General features: G+C 32.4%; 1 protein-coding gene across 2 annotated transcripts in view; it reads left to right on the top strand.

The window, feature by feature from the left end:
• Window positions 1-8,534: 8,534 nt before the first annotated feature.
• Window positions 8,535-20,740, top strand: part of LOC111034097 (homeobox protein caupolican-like) — a 44,825-nt gene continuing 32,619 nt past the window's right edge. Inside the window, exon 1 of one of the 2 annotated variants that reach the window (XM_022315131.1) lies at window positions 8,535-8,853. In XM_022315131.1, the coding sequence (XP_022170823.1) occupies window positions 8,800-8,853 (54 nt within the window). In that variant the 5' untranslated portion in view covers window positions 8,535-8,799. Of the gene's footprint in view, window positions 8,854-19,733; window positions 20,393-20,740 lie in introns of those variants that run through there. The other variant, XM_022315132.1, reaches the window with a different exon arrangement.

The following is a 20,740-nucleotide window of genomic DNA, read 5'->3' as shown; positions in this document are numbered from 1 at the left end:
CGTCGCGGCGGCCCCCACTATGTGTGTACGTTCGGGATTTCGTGATAAATATGACACGTATGTTTGACACGCGGATAAGACGCGGGAAATATATCACAATATAGAATAGGGACCGTGCTGTGTACATAGCACGTATATATGAAAAACGATGGGATTTTCTAATACGCGATTTTGACGCGGGGCGAACATTTAAGGTGTATAATATATAAAAACAAATACGCCAAAGGTCTTTTTTTCGGCCGACGACTCCGTCATCGCTACAATCATGATATTTTAACAGGAACAATGAATACTGCTGGCGGTTTCTGTACTATAATATTATCGCAGAATAAATAAATCAGAATGGACACTGATGAGGATTTATACGGAAAGCTTATAGGTAAATCGAATTCGCCATTTTTTTTTTGAGAGAGAAGTAGTATGTCCATTATATAACAATATTACCTTCTTCCAGAAAAAATGGACAATAATAATATAATATCATTGTTATCATTTTTCAGTGTCCAGAGCCTGATAATAATATTCGCTCCGCCTATTCAGTAGAATCCCGTTAGATTTATAATAAATCGCCAACTCGAAAATGAATTCGACCGAACCCAAATCTCACCACTCCGTGGATTGTACTGTCGACAATATAATACAATTATGTCGTATTACCGAATGTCATATAGTGACGATGGACATATAGGTACTTACTGTACTTTGTCGTGTAAGAGGCGAACTGTTGACAGAGCCGTTGGGTGCGCTTAGATACAAACACACGTACGCATCCGCGTGTAGGCAAGACGCGCAGTCCATTATTGCGCCCCGAGCGACGACCACAATATTACTATACAACCTATGACTGGTGTTATGTGGCCATATAAGGGTATATTATGTAGATGGTGTTATTATTTTCGTCGGAAATAACTATAAAATGTTAGTATTAATGTGTGATCCGTCGCAACCAGTGGTTGGAAGTAGCGCGATATTTGCAAGTAAAGCGCAGACAACAGTTTTGCAACTATTTACTATATATACAGGGTGATCCAAAATGTATGTTACAGCCATTTTATCATATAAATATTCAAAACCGTAAAAATACATACTGCGAAAGTGCGAAAGTTTTTTGATTTAGAAACATCTATTATGATTTCATAATTTTATAATTGATTACAATATTTTAGGGGGATTTTGGGGGTCAACTTTAGAAATTCAAATGGAAACCTATACTTTTTGTAAACAGATCTCAAGCTTAGAGTTTTGCATCAATTAACGTTGTTCATGCACTAAAATATATTAAAATTATGTTTGCGAAAAAAGTATAGGTTTCCATTTGAATTTCTAAAGTTGACCCCCAAACCCCCCTAAAATATTGTAATCAATTATGAAATTATGAAATCGTATAGAATTTTCTAAATCAGAAACTTTTGCAAATTTATATTTTTTCCACTATTTTGAATATTTATATGATAAAATGGCTGTAACATACGTTTTGAATCACACTGTATAGGTATATATTAAAATATATATTTATTGCTGAGCGATGCAATCTGCGTATCTTCTACTTAGGTCGCTTACGTTTAGCAATAGAGTGACACCAGAAATTTGAAATCAAATTGGGCTACTATTTATAACCATAAATATAATTACTATTATCAAAACTATTTAATAAAATAACTCTGTTATTGATCGAAAACTAAAATAACCAGTTCGGTCTAAATTAAAAATATTTTTACACATCTCAACAAAATACTGATATTATATCGCTTCACATACTGCTGCCAAATTATGTGTCTAGACTTCTAGAAGATTTCAAATATTTATTGTAAATGTTGAGCTTTTGTGTGGACACCGGCAGATCTACCAGATTTCCTTTATAACCAGAGTTCTTAGATATTATTTATCAAATCTTTATATATGTAATTCTACTGTACGTGGGTATGTCGCTTAACTCCTCCTAAACGGCTGGACCGATTTGAATGAATTTTATTGTATGCGTTTGGATGACGCCCTGGATTGTTTAGATTCACAATTGGACCCGGTAGGTCCGACCTGAGGAGTTGCTCAAACGGGGATCTTAAGATTTACGAAGGAAATATTTGTTTATAATATACTGTTGCTATTGGTTATAGGAGAAATATAAATATATTTAGTAGAAATTGGTATTTTTTTTTTTTGTTTATTGGTAGCCTGCAGTGGTTCATCGGATCAGGAAAAGCAGACAATTGAATTTTTGCACATTACCTACCAAAGTGGCCGAGTTACACTTATGGCCGCTCGTCGGCGTGTTCACAATCAAAATATAAAAATAAAACATATTCTTAATACAAAGTACTCATCAAGCGGGGTGCGCAATCCACAGCAGGTAAGCATAATATACTGCTCGCATTATCACCATCGAGTCTCATATAGAGTTTGCCTTTTTCTACGGACAGCAAATAAGTGCTCGGAATCAGTTATAGTTATAATATATATATATATAATTATATAAATAAAGTATAGCGACAATCGATCGTACTCTTTTATTATTATTATTATTATTATTATTCAGCGTCAGTGATTATGCTGAACTATACGCCAAAAGTATCGCTATATTATACCGACCACTGGTGACGCAATCACGGACGACGAGTGTATTGACGTATAGTAGATATATATAGATATTATTGCAGTGTCGTCGAGTAGTAACGTGTAATATTGTTATGATAATAATATTATCATATTATTCTTTGTCTCGTTCGTACAGGCTTATATATGGTTTGAACACGCACAGCAATATAATATCATATATAATATCGATTATATTATGACAATACGTCTACGATCGTGTCACGTATTTTATTTCGTTTTATATACTATTTTTTTTCGGCACAAGCCGGTATATGTGCGTAGAATATTTTCTCGATTCCGGCAAGTCGTGCGAAATCCGGACACGCTTAGGTGTATATATAGATATAAAATAGTGTGTTTGTACACGCAGGTGTAATATTTACCAGTGCGCCAATATATACGTATTATTATATATTGCGATGGAATATTAATTCGATTTCCAGTCGTCCTTTTTTTATTAATGTTATAATTATTATTTTTTTAACCATCCGATATCCCACAGGTCGTGTCTTTTCGTTGTTATATTGTATGCATTTGTTTTCGTTCTAATAATATTATGACGTTATGTACACTGTCTGCACGTTGTCAAAAACTTGAATCGTATATTGTTATAAATTATAATAAATTATAAACCCATGCGAAACAATGAGTGATTTATATGATATTTGATATATTATGATAGTTTTTGTAATTCATATAACAATAAAATGTCAATATATTTAAATAAAACGTGTTTGGGTTAAAAAAAAGGCGAACGGCGGTCACTGGTCAACCTGTAAGTATAATAAAAAAAGAAACAAAAAATGACTTAAAACTCAAATCTAAATAAACTAACTACTGTAAGTGTTGGATCAAACAATAAAGCGCATTTAATCGTAAAATTTAATATTTTTTCCATTAAATAAAAGCTATAACCTACTTTAATATATTATTATACATAATAATTGCTAACTAGTTCTTCAGTTAAAAGTACCTCTATGTCTATAGCGGCGGGGTAAGCATTTTCGTAAGCTATATATGTACACCTTTATAAACTGTAATTGTGTGTAAAATGCATAATTTTAAATGAAAACGCGTGTACTACATTTCATGTACTTATGTTATATATTGTATGCTCAATGCACATGGAGTAGGACACATGGAAAATAAGAAAATGTATTACTGTGTCAACGTGAAAACTTAAATTATTCTATAGAACATTTATAATAATAATTAGCTCGTGCTATATATGTTTATATTCTTTGTTTTTAGGCAGATACTAGATTATCTAATTTAAACATGTTTACATATATATATTATAATTTATAATTTATAAATTTAAGTCTCTATAATTTATACATGCATTGTATATATAGGATTATGTTGTTTCTAACTCCATTCATTTTCATTCACTATGTCATTTTTGTAGAATTTTTCTTTAAATGGCACACATAAAACAATACTTGTCTATTATATTACTTATTTTAACCACGTTTAATATTGGCTATAAAAATATTTATTGATACCACATAATACCACATAAGTTGAAAATAGAAAATATATAGTACAAATGATCACTGCAACCATATGTTCTGAAATTGCAGATTTATAATACAATATCAAATATGACTATTGTATACATTAATTTACAGATATAACTAATTTAATTTTAAACATAGTTAATTATTTTTACCAATACTTTGGTACACAAAAAAATCTTATTAAAAAATAACAATTTAAGTGTTTAAAATATATTATAATATCATAACACATATTTCTCAATTAATATTAAATATGTAGGTCTAATTAACTATAATATAGTATATTAAATATCAAATAGTTGACTCACTATTCGTATTCACTATTTGGTATAAGAATAAGATGTTGTTATAACATTTATATCGTATATAAAAATTGCCACAGTATAAAACAACTTGAAAGTTACCACTATTTTTTTAATGCCTTAATTGTTTTGAACACTGAAATGAACATAACTAAAATGAAGGTACATAGGTACAAGGTGGTGTAACACATAACAGCCCGATAGTTTTTAGTACCCATTCTCTGTAGACCTAATCCGCTTTTATTTCCTATAATATAGAACTGTACAAACATAAACAAGTAAAACTAGTGTAAAAAAAACTAAAACATAAATAAATTACACATAATATGTATTATAATTTTTTTTTGTAATTCATTTAAGTGATTTTTTTTTAATGTTAAAGCTTAACAAATTAACCCTTAATTTAAAACCTTCACTAAAATGCTATTTTTTTTTACACTGCAGACGTTATACATATTTCACTGGAACAAATTATTTTTCTATGTTACTGTAGGTACTATCGGGTACCTACTATGCGTGGCTGTATATGTAATACCTTAGGATAGTTGATCCTCTATTTTTGTCTTTTAATTGGATATGCGTGACATATAATATAAATCAAAATCAAGTTAACGATGAGAAGATGTATCATAAATAATTGTGGCATCACTGGCAACATCAAATAACGAACTCTTCATAGTACCAACTATAAATTTAATTTAAACAAAGCTAAAACAATCGAAGATCATAAAGTACCTATATTACGTTTTAATATTTGATATAATAGTAATAATTTATCAACAGATATTCAAAACAGTGAAAAGAATGAGCAAACGCATCATTTGATTTAAAATCAATTTTATAATAGCTGTTAAATAAACTAAAATAATATTATGTTTAATAATAATATTAATTTTATAATAATAATAAAATTGCATTATATATATTACAAATTACAGTTATACATTATACAAGTATAAGAATAATGTATTAGTGTTTCTGTATTACTTAATAATATATAATATTTACTGAAAATCGAACCCATTCAGTATAAATATAAATGTTATGAATAGTATTTACTTATACCAGATGGTGGTGAAAATTGTATACAAAGTTCATGCTCATACCCATTTTTCCTAATAATAAAACTATTCAAATTCTGATTTTTGGAATTTTTTAATGTACACTCAGATTATTTTATACATTTTTTCAATTATTTTTATTACTCAAGGAGTATCCTGTGCCGATGCAAGCTTCTGTATTTCGAATGAGACCCCTCACCATTTTTTACTGCAAATTATTTAGTGCATAATTTTTTGAAAATTTTGATTTACCAACTTCAAGTTTCTTAGTTTTTAAAATATTTATTCTGAGGAAAATAATTAATAGTCCTTAAAAATGGTTTTACAAAAATAGAAAACAGATTTAATATTGGATCTAGTATTTTATTAAACTTGGACCGCATTATCATAAATTATTAATTATTGATTAATAAATAAATAATACGTTATTTATTAATTACCAACAAACTATTAAAATCACCATAGCCCCCATATCTTCCAAAATCATAATGGGTTAATATATTTTTAAGTATATTTAAAAATTTCGAAAACAAAATTTGAATAATATGATTGTATAAGGAAAAAATGGGAGTAGGCGCATGCTTGCGTCGAATCGCCTTGTATATAATATATATTAGCTTACGCATTTACAATATCGGTCAATATTATTTTCTTATTTTTTATTTAAAGTAAGGCTTCAACATCATTGGTTATTAGCCTACATTTGCACAACATAGAGAGAAAAAGAAAACTGCAGGTCGAGAAAATTAAAATTAAATATATTCAGATATATGTATACGATTTACTAATGAAATTTATGCCGTTTACGACATAGGAGAACTTGTATATTATTTGTGTGATGTTTTCTTCATTGAACGGTAGTCGGAGAGAATCAACTTCTCTGGAGAAGATTTTCAGTGGTTTGGTGTCTGTATAATTGTCATATTATTTTATCCGATTTCTAGCACGTGTATAATTTTACAACGATAACTGATAATTGTATATGAGTACTGTATACTGCTACTTATAAAGTTAAAAAAATATATAAAACGTAATCATTATTGTTTTTTTTATAAGAAATATTGTTATCAGGATATCTTGTATTATACATTCGTGACGCAAACGACTAAAATTATAATAACGCTCCGGAGTAATGTAGGCTACAATAAAAGTGCTGCGCTCTGTGAGGGCATCATAAGCTATAGTTAGGAGAAGTTTGTAGCACAGTATAATATATATATACAGAAAGAATAAGGGGTGGTCCTTCAAAGAAGAAAAAGAAAAATAAGGTCGTGAAATAATCTTTGGTTCTCGGGGTCAGCTTGTTTAACACGAAGACCCGGGACGACCGCCGCGCTCCCCCCGCGTGCCATCTATATATAAAATGCCTCTCCACCGCCTTTTCCCTCCAGCAGAAAACTCTTGTTTCTCGTTTTCCTCGGTCGCCGCCGTACCCGCAATTTAACTCCTACTGTCCCTATTTTGTACAACACACAAGCGCGTGCCGGATCCAATGTAATATAAATGATGTAGTTGAGCGTAAATTCCGTTTTCGCCGGGCTACGCAATTTTTTGGAAATATTTTATTAAACTTGAATAATGGTTTCACGAATTCAGCTGTAGTTGTAAATGTTAAATATTAATCGTCCAATATTCGTGCTCTAATCTGGTCAATTTTGAAGCAGCATCAAAGTACTTGATCAAAGATGTAGTTCATATCAAAATCAGCTCTATGCTGAAAATGTATATGTTACGGGCACTGTGGATATTGCCCAGTCAATGTTTTCCTGCCCGGGCAATGTAAACCACGATTTTTTTTTACCAGCTAATATTATTTTTTATTATTATTATAAATTATAATATTACAGTATTGATTTTTTTTAAAAACAACCATTATTAATTTTATTCATGTATCATTATAATACAATAAACTATGCATTTTTTGTAACACTGTGTATAAAGTATAAACTTGATTTCGTTACTTATCGTACTGCCTATTTAAAAATCAAGAGCAGAAAAGCAGACCCACTATGTAATTACAAATTCCATGCTTTGAAATCTGGTTCAAATAAATAGGTAATAATAAAATTATAATTTATTATAAAAATAAAATGATGATACTTGTTAATCTTTTTTTTGTTATTTCATCAAAATATTTGTAATATTATGGTACATGAATAAAATTAATAATGATTGTTTTAAAAAAAATCAATACTATAAATAGGTAATGATTATAATTTATAATAATAATAAAAAATAATATTAGCTGGTAAAAAAAAAATCGTGGTTTACATTGCCCGGGCAGGACCACGTTGACGGCCGACGGGGCAATGTACACATTGCCCATAACATATATAACGCACGTAATGTGAAATAGGCTGTACAGGTCACCGATAATAAATGTTTCCGAGCGCATACATCTAAAATGTTGAGAAAAATGCTGGAAATCATTTTAAAACTGTGGAGAGTAATAAATATTATAATGACAACAATTCCATACCACAGTATATTTATTTTATTAATTTACGGATTAAAACCTTAATTTGGGTGTAAACACATCCATAATTGATAATTCATCATTATGTATATAGTAGTTCGATAATGAATGACAAGTAAAATAAAATAAAATTTAGCATACCTATTCATATGTAGGTATAGGTAATTTTTAATGCGACTTAAGTGAGTACTCGTATGTACAGTTGACAATTATGCGTAAAATGTTAATGCAATTTTTAAACTACCTATTAAGAATATTATAGGTATCTGAAACGACGAGACTATATACTCGTATATTAAGTTTCGCAACGGAGTTTCTAAAATGCAGAAGAATGTTTTTCGGTGAGAATCGTATTTACATTTAAAAACAGTATTATTGAAATATAAAAAATGTCGCTTTTGTCAATGAGAGATTTTCATCGTTACAACACGCCTTTGACTTTGCAGGACGCGGGGCTAAGGGGCGGGGGTCGGCGGGATGAGCTTTTCTGCGCTGAAAACGGGCAGATGATGTACACCGGCCGCCGCTGCCGCCGCCTCTGTACTACGCGTGCAGTCAAGCGCAGTCCGCGCGAGTCGCGCTCATCAAACGCTGACCGGACGCCGAGCGGGCAACATGTTCGCGAAACGCCTGCAGCGACGACGATTATTTTACGACGACCGCCGCCAACTGCACTCAGAGGTCACCGCCGCGCGTGTTTCGTTCATCGCACCCGTCCATAGTTATTTCTGCTGAATTTATTGTTATAATTGTTATCGTTGCTTTTGTGCCTATATACCTATACGCACTCCGGACTCTGTACAAATTAACAATTTTAAAACAATAGAGCAGTCTTCGGTGCAGCGGCCATGCAAATTGCAGTGCTCCGGACTCAGTCGTTCGCCGCGGACAACGCCAAACCGGTAAGCTGCACATTAGATCAATACCTACTACATATATATCCATATATCTACATGTTTTCTTTAATTTATTTTATTGTTGTTCTGTTATTATGTTGATTACTACGGTAAAACCGTTAGATAAAACCGTCACGACGGATATCTATGATTCCCCTAATTCCCTACAGTAATAATTACGCGATTTATATTCATTGATATCAAATTTAGATGCCTTAAATTATATACACAGTGAATTGTGCCTTTATGTTTTTTCTCGCATCGTCGTGTAATTAATAAGTAATTAATTTAGTTGGTAGGTGATTTCGATAATGCAGATATATTCATACAAACGCTGATACTCGCTTTATCCAAGTAGACTTTATACGCTTTCGAGCTTTTTTTTATATTTACACAAAAATAGATAATTTTGTGATGTAAAAACCTATTACAAAGACAACATAATATTTGTAATACTCGTTAACTCTTATAATATGTACCTATAAATTATGATTTTTGTTTTATATTTAATATTCATGTCTACGATTTGTAGTGTAGCACGTGACCGGGTATGTAATATTATATATGTTAATCATATTAAAAGATTGGCTTCATTCATAAATTATGTATGGGTATAGTTGACTACCTATATTTATGGCTATATAAGTATTATTAACATCACGCTGTTTTCCATATAGTGATTCTACATAAATAATTATTATTGAATATTGGGATTAAAAACAATATAGATATTCATATTATTAGGTATTATATATTATTCTTCAAGCAGTAATAATAACTATAATAAGGGTTTAGCGTAGCTCGGTGGTTGGCCTCAGTCATTGAAAGGTTCTGAGGTCAAGCATAGGCCGCCATCGCTAGTTCCCAGATGGGTGACCACCCGGATTTGTAGTGACAAATTCTTACCACACATAAACCTTTATCTGCTTACGTAAATCTAAGTAAGGCACCTATAGCTGCCTATATCATTACTATATAGATTCAATTTTTAAATCTAATAAATTATTTTTCTTCTTTTACACATTTTAAGATTGTCCAAAAAATAAAATACAATTGAAAACTGTTAGCAACCGCTAATACAATAGGTATTCAATATAATATAAACAGGTGATCATTCTAAGTTATTTATTGACATAATACATATTTATATAAAAGTATATATTATAGTACCCATAGGCGTGGCATGTGTTTAAGTGATAATTTTATGAATTTCATTCCTTTATGTTATTCTAAAAAATATATACTATAAAAAGATATGAAAAGACGAATATTAAAATAAATTACAAAGAAAGGATATCAAGATGCAACATGTATTTAAGTACAAAAAATAAATACGATTTTAGTTTGACAACTATATGTATATAGTCTTGACTCTTGTTAACTATATGAACCTATTTAAAGATTTTTTTTTAAACTTATATCAACGTATGTCGTTTACTATTTATACATATAGAACTTGTATATCGGGTATAATAAACGGTTGTTTAACGGAGTATATATACGTGTTAAAGTGTTATATGATAAATTCTGTTAATTTTTTCACTTCACGCCGTGACAATAATATATATATAGGTGTACACGACGAATCTACTTACATTTCGTCACCTATCCATTAGTGTAGACGACATTGTAAACGTTTTATTATTATAATAAGTTAACAGCCTGTTGAGTTATTGTGTGCGTATATAATAATATATTAAATGTGCATAATATATATATTATATTGTTTGCTCATATTATGTAAATATGCGGTGCGATTGTATATATTTGTGCGCGCGCGCCTCGTGTAATACGCTCTCGTTCAATGACACAGTTTGTAGATATACGCCTAAATATACTTACAATATAATATATAGGTACACACGCTTTTATACATATACGTATAAGTATTAAATAATATAAACATGATAACGCGTATATATCTCTCTTAATGTAACACAGTGATTGGTGACTGTAATTTATCGGGGATTGGGTGTTTTACACGAACGAAATTATTATTTGATTGATAGATGCCGGGGAATAAAGCTGGCAGTAGGTATAGTTATTTTTTTTATTCTTTTTCCCCTCAAAAATATTAAGCTCGAGTTCGAACGTAGGCGACGACGACAAGGGTGGTCCATCCATCATCGCCTACGATCCGCTCCCATAACTCTTTGTATACAACACACATACTCTCACTCATTATATACATACATATTATACTGCAGCAAAAGTAACATCATATTTAAGAGCACATAATATGTTTAAGCACGTTTCGTGTTGTCGAATATATTTTTGTGATTTCATCCCGCGACGTAGTGATTATACATGTGTAAAGAGTTGATATCTAAAATATATATAGCATTATTATAGGTACGAATATTTTTTTGTACAACTGTAATGGATATAGTTATTAGAAAATGTATGTAATATATATATATAGGTGGTACCTATATAGGATAAGACACAATCGATGGTGTATATAAATGTGTATAATACAATATATAATGTACATATACTTTATATAAGAGTAAGCTTTAAACGTTAGGTACCTATATATTTATATGATTACCATTTATGAGATTATGTCTATATACATGCACATATTAATATTATATATAATTAAGTGTTAATCGACCAGTTCTTACACGGTACTAACTACTAACAATATATTATGTACATTAAAATATATATTGTGTAAAATATATGATGTGTGCGTGCTTGATCAAGCTGAAAATTCAAAAATCTCTAAGATGACTGATTGAAATAATGCAGGTACCTACTATTATAGTGCACTCCATTCTGCAGCAATTAATACATAAACTGTGTTGATTTAATGTACCTATTATGTAAAAGTAAAATGTTTACCTTTTATTTTTTTTTATAAACACAATACAATTCGATGGGCAATTTACAGATTTGTAAGCACACTTATATGATACTTGGGTATTTCTATAATGAGTATATATTATTATTATCTTAACATCTTAACTTTGTGTACGAAGATTTTGTGTATAATTTATACATCATGTAATTAAATATTATATTTAACATAAATCAAACAAAAATTATCAATGGTATTGGCAAAACTTCAGTATGTAGGTACACTGCAGATACGATAATATCATGTTATATGTTGATTATTGATTTATATGCAAGTAACAATTAATAATATAAAAATTAGCTAGTGTGTGTGATATATTATCATGAAAAACAAAACATGTCTTTTAAATTAATTTTAATTCAAATAAAATATTATGTAAAATAGATATAAACAATAACTTAAACTCAAAATGTACTTTGGAGAACGTTGATTTGGCTGCACATTTTTTATATTGTCCATGGATAGTAATATTTGAATCGAATTCATCGCCAAAAGTTAAACCTATAAAAAAAGTGCAGGTAGGTTAAAATTAATTAATTTACTTTTGTTAAAAACTTGAGAAAATAACCTACGTTTTTAATAAGATATGATAACTATCTAATGTACATTTTAAGTTTATTATTTTTTTGAAACTATAAATATTATTATATTATTTTCCAATTTAAAATAGCATAAATTATATTGTCAACCACTACTCGTATTAAAATTATTATTACACATTACTATATTATACGTCATTAAACGTTGGCTCCACATTATTAACTAGTTGTATAGTTATACATTTTTATAAATTAAATTTGGTGTTCAATTTTCTTCTCGTGTGAACCTATTACATATTAATTCGTATAAAAAGTGCGTTTGTAAAGAATATAATAAATAATAATACATAAAATGTATAAAAATCTGTTATAAGTTTCAATATAATATTATAGTATTATATTAGACATTAATAAAAACCTCTATCTCTATATACATAAATATATATGTATATACAATGGAGACAGTATAGTATTTAATCATATACGTATAGTTGAACTTGAAATATATATAATATATACTCAAAAGTTGATTATTATTACATTATTATTAGAATGTACGTAATATAAGTAAAATATTATATTCAGCGTTTATATACACAGGGTGATTCGCCAAGCGTACTCACCCCCATTTTTTCCTATATAATTTACGATTGAAAGGAGTGTTCTCATTTGAAAAACAGAAGTTAGTATCTCCACAGGAAACTTCCTGAGTAGTAAAAAAAAATCTCAAGAATTTGAAAATAAAGTTTTAAAGTATTTTGAAAAATTCCAAAAATCAAGTTTTGCATAACTCCATTATTATTGAATAAAAAAAACAGGGTGTGCATGATTGGAGAATCACCCTAAGTATAATATATGTATAGTCAATGTAGGTACCTATATAATGTAGTTTCTTGCACATAACATACATAAATATATATATATATATAAGCACGCGATGGTTGTTGTACACTTATACGAAAATTGTACTAAATTTGTACAATACGATACTCGTATATAATATTATGTACCTATTTTAAATACGTTTACAAATTAGCGAATCGCTATAGGAAGGTATATAATCATTTTGAGCTACTATATCGAAGCATATGTTAATTCGTATATATAGTGCATTATTTATAAAACAATACATCTTGTAACAATAAAAACACATATTTTACGTACCCATACAGAAACAATTTTTCAGTACTATGTATATATGCGTCATTAGTATATATATATGTATCGGCGATATGAAATAAGATAGGTACATAATAATATTTTAGGTATATAATATAAAATGTTTAGAGGCGCGTTATTACTTAGTATACGTATAGTATCTCGTATTTAATAATATGTGTCTATATATACCTTGTAATAATATTATTGCGCGTCGAAAGACTTGCGAAATCGCATAAATTAAGGATTTATATTAGGTGTATATTATAGTTTGCATCGTAATGTTGCGAGTGAAGTACAAAGGTTCCGTTATATTTACGTACATATCATGTATAAGTATATATTATAAACATATATACTATGTGCTAGAAATTAGCACTGGCTAAACAATATAAGCTTTTGTAGTGCGCTTATTGCTTATACGATATATACGCGTATATAATTTAATGTAACTAATATATATACAAAGTTCTTACGACCATCGAAACTGTACATTATTATATATTCTCCCAGCTGCAGGATCTATATACCTATAGCCGAGTGTACCCTATATCTACATATAAATATATATATATAACTGCATGGCGCACACACCATCCGCGTCTCGCTCACACTATTATTATTATTATTATTATTATTACATTATTATATTATAATATACAATCTTCGACGTCGTTTCAAAGGCCGCCTCTGATTTCTTGCACCTTATATAGGTATATAATAGAATATATATATATATATTGTAAGTGTGCAATGAAATCGCCGCCCGTACAAAGAGCTATATGTGTGTGTGTGTGTGTGTGTGTGTGTGTGTGTGTGTGTGTACCTACTTCAGAGTGGCCCGCGGGTCTATATATATATATATATATATAATATATTGGTCCGCCGGACGAGGGGTGGATGGGTGGAAGTGGGCGAAGAGGAATAATCGAGGGGAAGGCATGTGTTTCTCGTGCACTCTGTACAGATATATACATGCATATACCTTATACCCACTTATTTATATATATATACTATATACTCTGCAGCCGCTTGTTGTTTTGCAACAATTGCATCGCCCGCCCGGCCCGCCGCGACGGTAGCCCTCTTTTGTTTACAATGTCGCTAATGGATTTCGTCGTGTCCCGGGAGCTCGGTTGTTCGCGCGCGACACTTGTTTCAAACGCTCGCGTCACCTCACCGCCGACGCCGCCGCCGCCGCTGTCACACACACATGCGCACATGTACTATATTATATACATAGTCGTTTGCCGCACGTTCGTCACGCGTGCGCACCGCTCACACGCCGTTTTTAAACTATATATGCATCATATAATGTCATATATACTCATACATATATATATATATATATATATATTATATAATTGTCACCCTCGTCATCTCACGACTCACCTTATACCTATATAGACGTGTAATACTAATAATAATATAAAACGATTTCGCAATACGTGTCATAAACATATACATATCTCAGTATATACTAATAGTGAGCATATATATTATATATACATAATAATATATGCGTATTACAGCAAGGTGTAAGGAACACAGCTCTTATTATGGTATTATACATAGTATGTACCCTTTCAGTAGGCATATTGGTTTTCGAAAACGTCATCAGATTAATTCTGATAAAACTAAAATGATATAATAATATTAATAGCCTGCTGTGCAAACGTTGAAATACTAAAACTGTCACTCACGATATGGCCTTAAAATCATGCACATGTAAAATCTATGAATAAACATGTAATATTATGTATAATTATATATAAATGATATACCTAAGTATATACGGCTACACTGCAGCTAATGATTATAGTATTATTATTTATTATATACCATTATCCTCGGAATTATCAATTAGCTCGGAATTTGTATTATAAGAACACTCATTCCGATTAGTAAGCGTTATTGCAAGTAATGACGTATCTCCAGCTTCTGCTATTTGTTTTGCAGGTTTATAGAGTATATTATATTTAGACATATACCTATATATATATTATATAGTATAGTAAAGCTATAAGCATAATTTTTCATTGTAGATAGCACGCAATTTAAAACTGTCTACAAATGTTTATATAGTTTGCCTAATATAACCTTTTCAATAAAATATTTTTTTCTGATCCAAAATATATAATATTAATTTAAAAAAAATGTACAATGGTTTTCATTAAAGCAATGACTTTATTTTAAATTATTTTCTTTTATACTTATATTGTTATATATAAATAAATATAGGTTATATAGATATTATACTTAGTAGCAAACTTCATCAAAGGTATTATAAGAGAGACTGTCGACCTATGAAGTTCCTACATTATTATATTATATTTTACACTATTCTATATTGGTGACTTTTTATGACTAACTGTTCTCAATTTTTCGGTACAAATAATCGATATATGTTTTTGGAAATACTTTTCGGATTTGTCATTAGAATGAATAATTGTTATCATTATGATATTGTTCAAGTTTTTTCTTTTTTGATCAACGCATACACTTTTAGTTTCAACAATTCTTGAAGCATTATGTAGGTATATATATATATACCACATTATAATCCTTTACTTACCGATTGAATGATTTGTTCCGTGATATAAAAGAAGCACCCTGTATACACAAGTATATATGGAATAGACGTTATAACAATGATGTCTGCGGTGTGTGCGTCCGTCTATGTGAGTGTGCGTGAGCGTGTGAAGGGTGACGGTGTGGCCGGGTGGAGTATTAAAGGCGGGTAACGCGATTGGGAATGGGCGCGGCCTCTTCTCTCCGTCCCATCACCACCCCTCCCCAACGGATCAGTGTATCGGTGGTGTGTGTAGGTTAGTAGTAAAGGAGAGGTGACAACTATATACAATATAATGTGTTTGTGTGTGTGTGTGTGTGTGCGTATTTATACTGTATAACGATAAGCATCGTGTGCACACGACCGCGGGACACGGAACGACGACGAATAGAGAACAAAAGTGTATATACATATACATGCACGTTTGTGTGTGTGCGTTAGTCGAGACAAATTCGAAAATGTAAATCGAAGTTAGCGTATATCAGCGTAGTGTATACGCGCACACAAACACACACACACATACACACACACACAAAAGAGAATAGACTGTTTTTTTTATCATTCGACGCGTGCAAGTATACGGTGGCGGACGGTTTTTATGTACATATTATTATATCCACATATATATAATATATTATCCATTAGGTATAATCGAAGATGCGTTACAACCGTCGCCATAATATATATCTGCACCGCCTATTATGCGTATTTTATAGTAGTAGTATAATAATGATAGTAAATATATAATATAATAATATCATACCATTATTATTATTTGCCTTATAGAAATATTGTTTTGTATACAGACAGTGCGTGTAGTAGCGGTCGGATCGACCGCCCGCAGAGCTTTTGATTCTCAATCGTTCCCAATATAATAGGTACCTATATCTGTACTTGCCCATACATAATATATATTATTATCATAAAAAGAATATCGCGTTTGTTATTTATGTGGTTTTAAACGCGAGCGTGGTATATATATACAGAAGTATATACATCACACGCATATTATATATGTATGTATATGTAGTCGCGTATACTGTGCGTGCGTGTGTGATTATAAAACGACCTATACGCCCCGCGAGTAATGGACAAATTAGTGCGGTTTCGGCGTACCCATTATACCGTTTATATACCTATACGTCATGGATATATATATTTTGAAACCAGTCAATTTCCTCCCGTTTTCCATTGAACCCGCTGCGAACAGTCGCCGCCGAGCCCGCATCTACGTGACACACGTCATTGGGTTTACGCCGCGACGCGACAATCGTAATTTAAAAGGCCATTTTATTATTATATAGTATATACCTATATGTAGTGTACATATAATATTATGAATTCACCATCATGATGGCGGTTGAAGAGCGCGAACGGTAAATCATATATGTATATAATATGTATAATGGCAATAATAGTTTTAACAAAATGAATGTCAACGATTTATTTCGGCCGGCCCGTTTCGCGTTTAATCGGCCGCTAAATTTACAATAATAAATTACGCATGTGAGTATTCGAATAAAATAAAAACATAAATAATCACGTTTATATGCAGTATATATACAAGTGCCTTTATATATAGCTTTATTATGACGTTATAATATATGCAGTGAGTGTGGCGGTGTGGTTTATATAGATGATAATAATGCATCATTCAGCATTGTACTCTATATATGTATTAATATATAGGTATTAGGTATATAGGTATATATATATACTACTATAGGCTTATATATAATAATAATTATTAAACAATCCATTTACGTGATAGCCATTAGGGCCGTGGTCATATAAATATAATATATATATATATACCTAAATCAACGTCAAACATTCTTATACATATACATATGGCAATTCATCAAACAAAATATACTTTTAATTTTCTTCTGCGTTATGACTTGGTTTTGCCTATATAATATATAGGTGCATATACACTGAGGAAAGGTACAATAGTAATAATAGGTATTATATAGAAGGTCATGTATAAAAACATAACGAAACAACGTATTTATGTATATAGGTAGCATATAGATCATTATAGGTAGGTATTATATAGGTATATAAATATATAATTGCCTGTATGTTTATTTCCACATCATACTGGCGTGGAGAAGACTTTACGTCTAATCCGGACTGCAGCACCGCTACATAATACTTACTACTTTCTGACCATATCGACAAATATAGGTTACCTAACACAGCAAGATTTTGCAATATTTGTGTATCGTATATATAGCAATAATAAAATCGAGCAGTGCTTCTCGTAAAACTATAATAATAGCTTGACTATAAAATATATAAACTTTGTGGTAGGTAATACACCTAAAAACATTCGTATGATGACTGTGTACCTATAAAGGAAGAATTTTTTCGAATACATATTTAGGTACTTGAGTATATGCAATGTAAAATTATAATTGATAATTTCACCTATGTTTATTATATTAGTATACATATTATTATGTTTCACGCTGCACATAACAGGCATTATTATACATTGGTAAGCCTCGGTGTTGACGTTGCAGAAAAATGGTAATATACGATCACTGCTATATAGTGTGAGATTATGCAGCCGTTTAAAACGGCAGATATAGGATAATTGAAATCTATATACTGCTGCAGCAGTGCAGCAGAATACTTCAGTATTGCGGGCGTATTGTGTATGCATATAATATTCTAATAGTTACATTTAATAGTTATCAAAAGGGTACGCTGTGTCTTATATATATGATATAATTGATAGGGACGATGCGTTTTATAACACATATATAAATGGAAACGGCTCGTAATATTTAAGTCGCTCCGAATAGGGTCGTCACTGCAACAGCGTGTTTGTCAGAATAAAAGAAAGGGTTCCTCGAGGCATATATATATATATATGTGCACAGAGTGCGGGGACACTGCAGTGTTTATACCTACTCGTTTTTCCCTGAGAAAACACGCGGCTGCGGTGGCCCTGCTCCCTGCTGCAGTATATAGTGTCCTATATATAGGATTTACGAACGGATTTTTTTTTTAGAGTTTCTGTACTGGAATATAAATATTATAACATATACTGTTCCGCCGAGCGATGACAATAATTACGTAATATTATTGTAGTATAACAGTTGTAGATAGTACCTAATAAGTAATAATATAATATATGTATATATTATATATAGCCATATAGGTAGGTACCTCTACGCGTGTCGAGGGAAAACAGCAGAACACGTCTCGTCCGGCGGCCGACTGCAGGGTGTGCGGTAGTGAAAAGATCGACGGCCGGCCGCTCGCGCGATAACCGTTGGTTGGCAGGGTGGTGGTAAACATGGTCGTGTCGCGGGGAACGGTTGGCGGGTTGGGCGTGCGTAGGAGGCGCTATCCGTTGAGGCGGTGCCCCGCGCGCGCGCCTCACGTGTGTGTGCGTGCGTTCGTGTGCTTGTGTGCGTGCCCGTTCGTGTGCGTGTGTGTGTGTGTGTGTGTGTGTGTGTGTGTGCGTGTGCGTGTTCGCGCGTTCCCCTTCCGCCGCCGCCGCCGCCGCCGACTGACGCAGTCCCCGCCACCGCTCCCGCGGCAGCCTCCGCGCCGCGACCCGTTCGTTCGTCCGACGACGGCACCGCCGCCCCGTACCGCACCCCACCGGCGGAAGAATCGCGACCACTAGGCGCGCGCGCATCTACGGCGAGTGTGTGTGCGCGCGTACGTGTGTAAGTGTGCGCGCGTTTTGCTGACGGATCTTGTGCGTGCGGGCGTGCGTGCGCGTGTAGTCGGCCGTACTCGCAGCGCACGTCGCTCATTATAGTACGCCGCGCCGCGGACAAGTCGCTACCGCGTACACGTCGTCGTCGTCGCTGCCGCCGCCGCCGCCGCCGTCGCCGTAGCCGCCACCGCACAGCAGTCTGTCCCGCATAACCGACCCGTGTCGAACACGAACGCGCTGCTACCTCGTAATACCTGCACAATAATACTATTGCCATTACGATATTTTTAATAATATATTATTGCCGTCCGTGTACGCCGGTAATGATATTAGAATAATTCGATTCGTAAATAATTATTGCAATACAATATAGTATCGTAAACGAGGTACATCCGTTAGGACGTGTGTTCGAGTTTTTTTTTTTTAAATCTTGTGCCGTCAGACTACGGTGTTTTTTTTTTTTTTGTTATTGGTTTTTAAATTTCGTTTTCGAATCGTCTTCTACTTGGACCGCATAGGCGTGCGGCCAATGAATCGCTGCGCGAAGACCGCAACCACCGCCGCAACCCGCACCGCCGCCGCCGACGACTGCACCGCGGCGACGCTGGCCGTTGTTGTCGTAGTGGTCTCGTAGCGCGCGCGTCCCGCGAAAACGTCTCGAAACCGCGGGTCTCCCGCGTACCATGACTTCTCAGTTTTCACAACAACTCGCCAAAAATATCGGACACCAGGTAAGGAGATGATTATAATATTACACAGTATTTGCTGATGTGGTATGATTATGATATTATAATATTGTAATATACGCGCGAGTCAAATTATTAGGCGGTTACGAGGTATAGGTTTCTACACTTTTACCCATATACTATAGCTATTTATTACACCTATATTTAGCTCTAGTTTTCTTCGTTTCGCGATAAATAATCATTTTCTTGGAACCCACCAATTGCATGCCATCGATATATTCACGAGAGCCCTAATGATGAGTAGCTGGCTTTAATTTATTATAAATTACATATTATACTTACGTAGGTACATTGAGATCCAATTAAAATTTGTTGAAAAATAATTTAAAAGGC

This window comes from Myzus persicae, unplaced genomic scaffold (genome assembly GCF_001856785.1).
Source record: "Myzus persicae strain clone G006 unplaced genomic scaffold, MPER_G0061.0, whole genome shotgun sequence".
Lineage (NCBI taxonomy): Eukaryota > Metazoa > Arthropoda > Insecta > Hemiptera > Aphididae > Myzus > Myzus persicae.
Note: the sequence above shows the minus strand (reverse complement) of the source record. Positions and strands in the feature narration are given on the sequence as shown.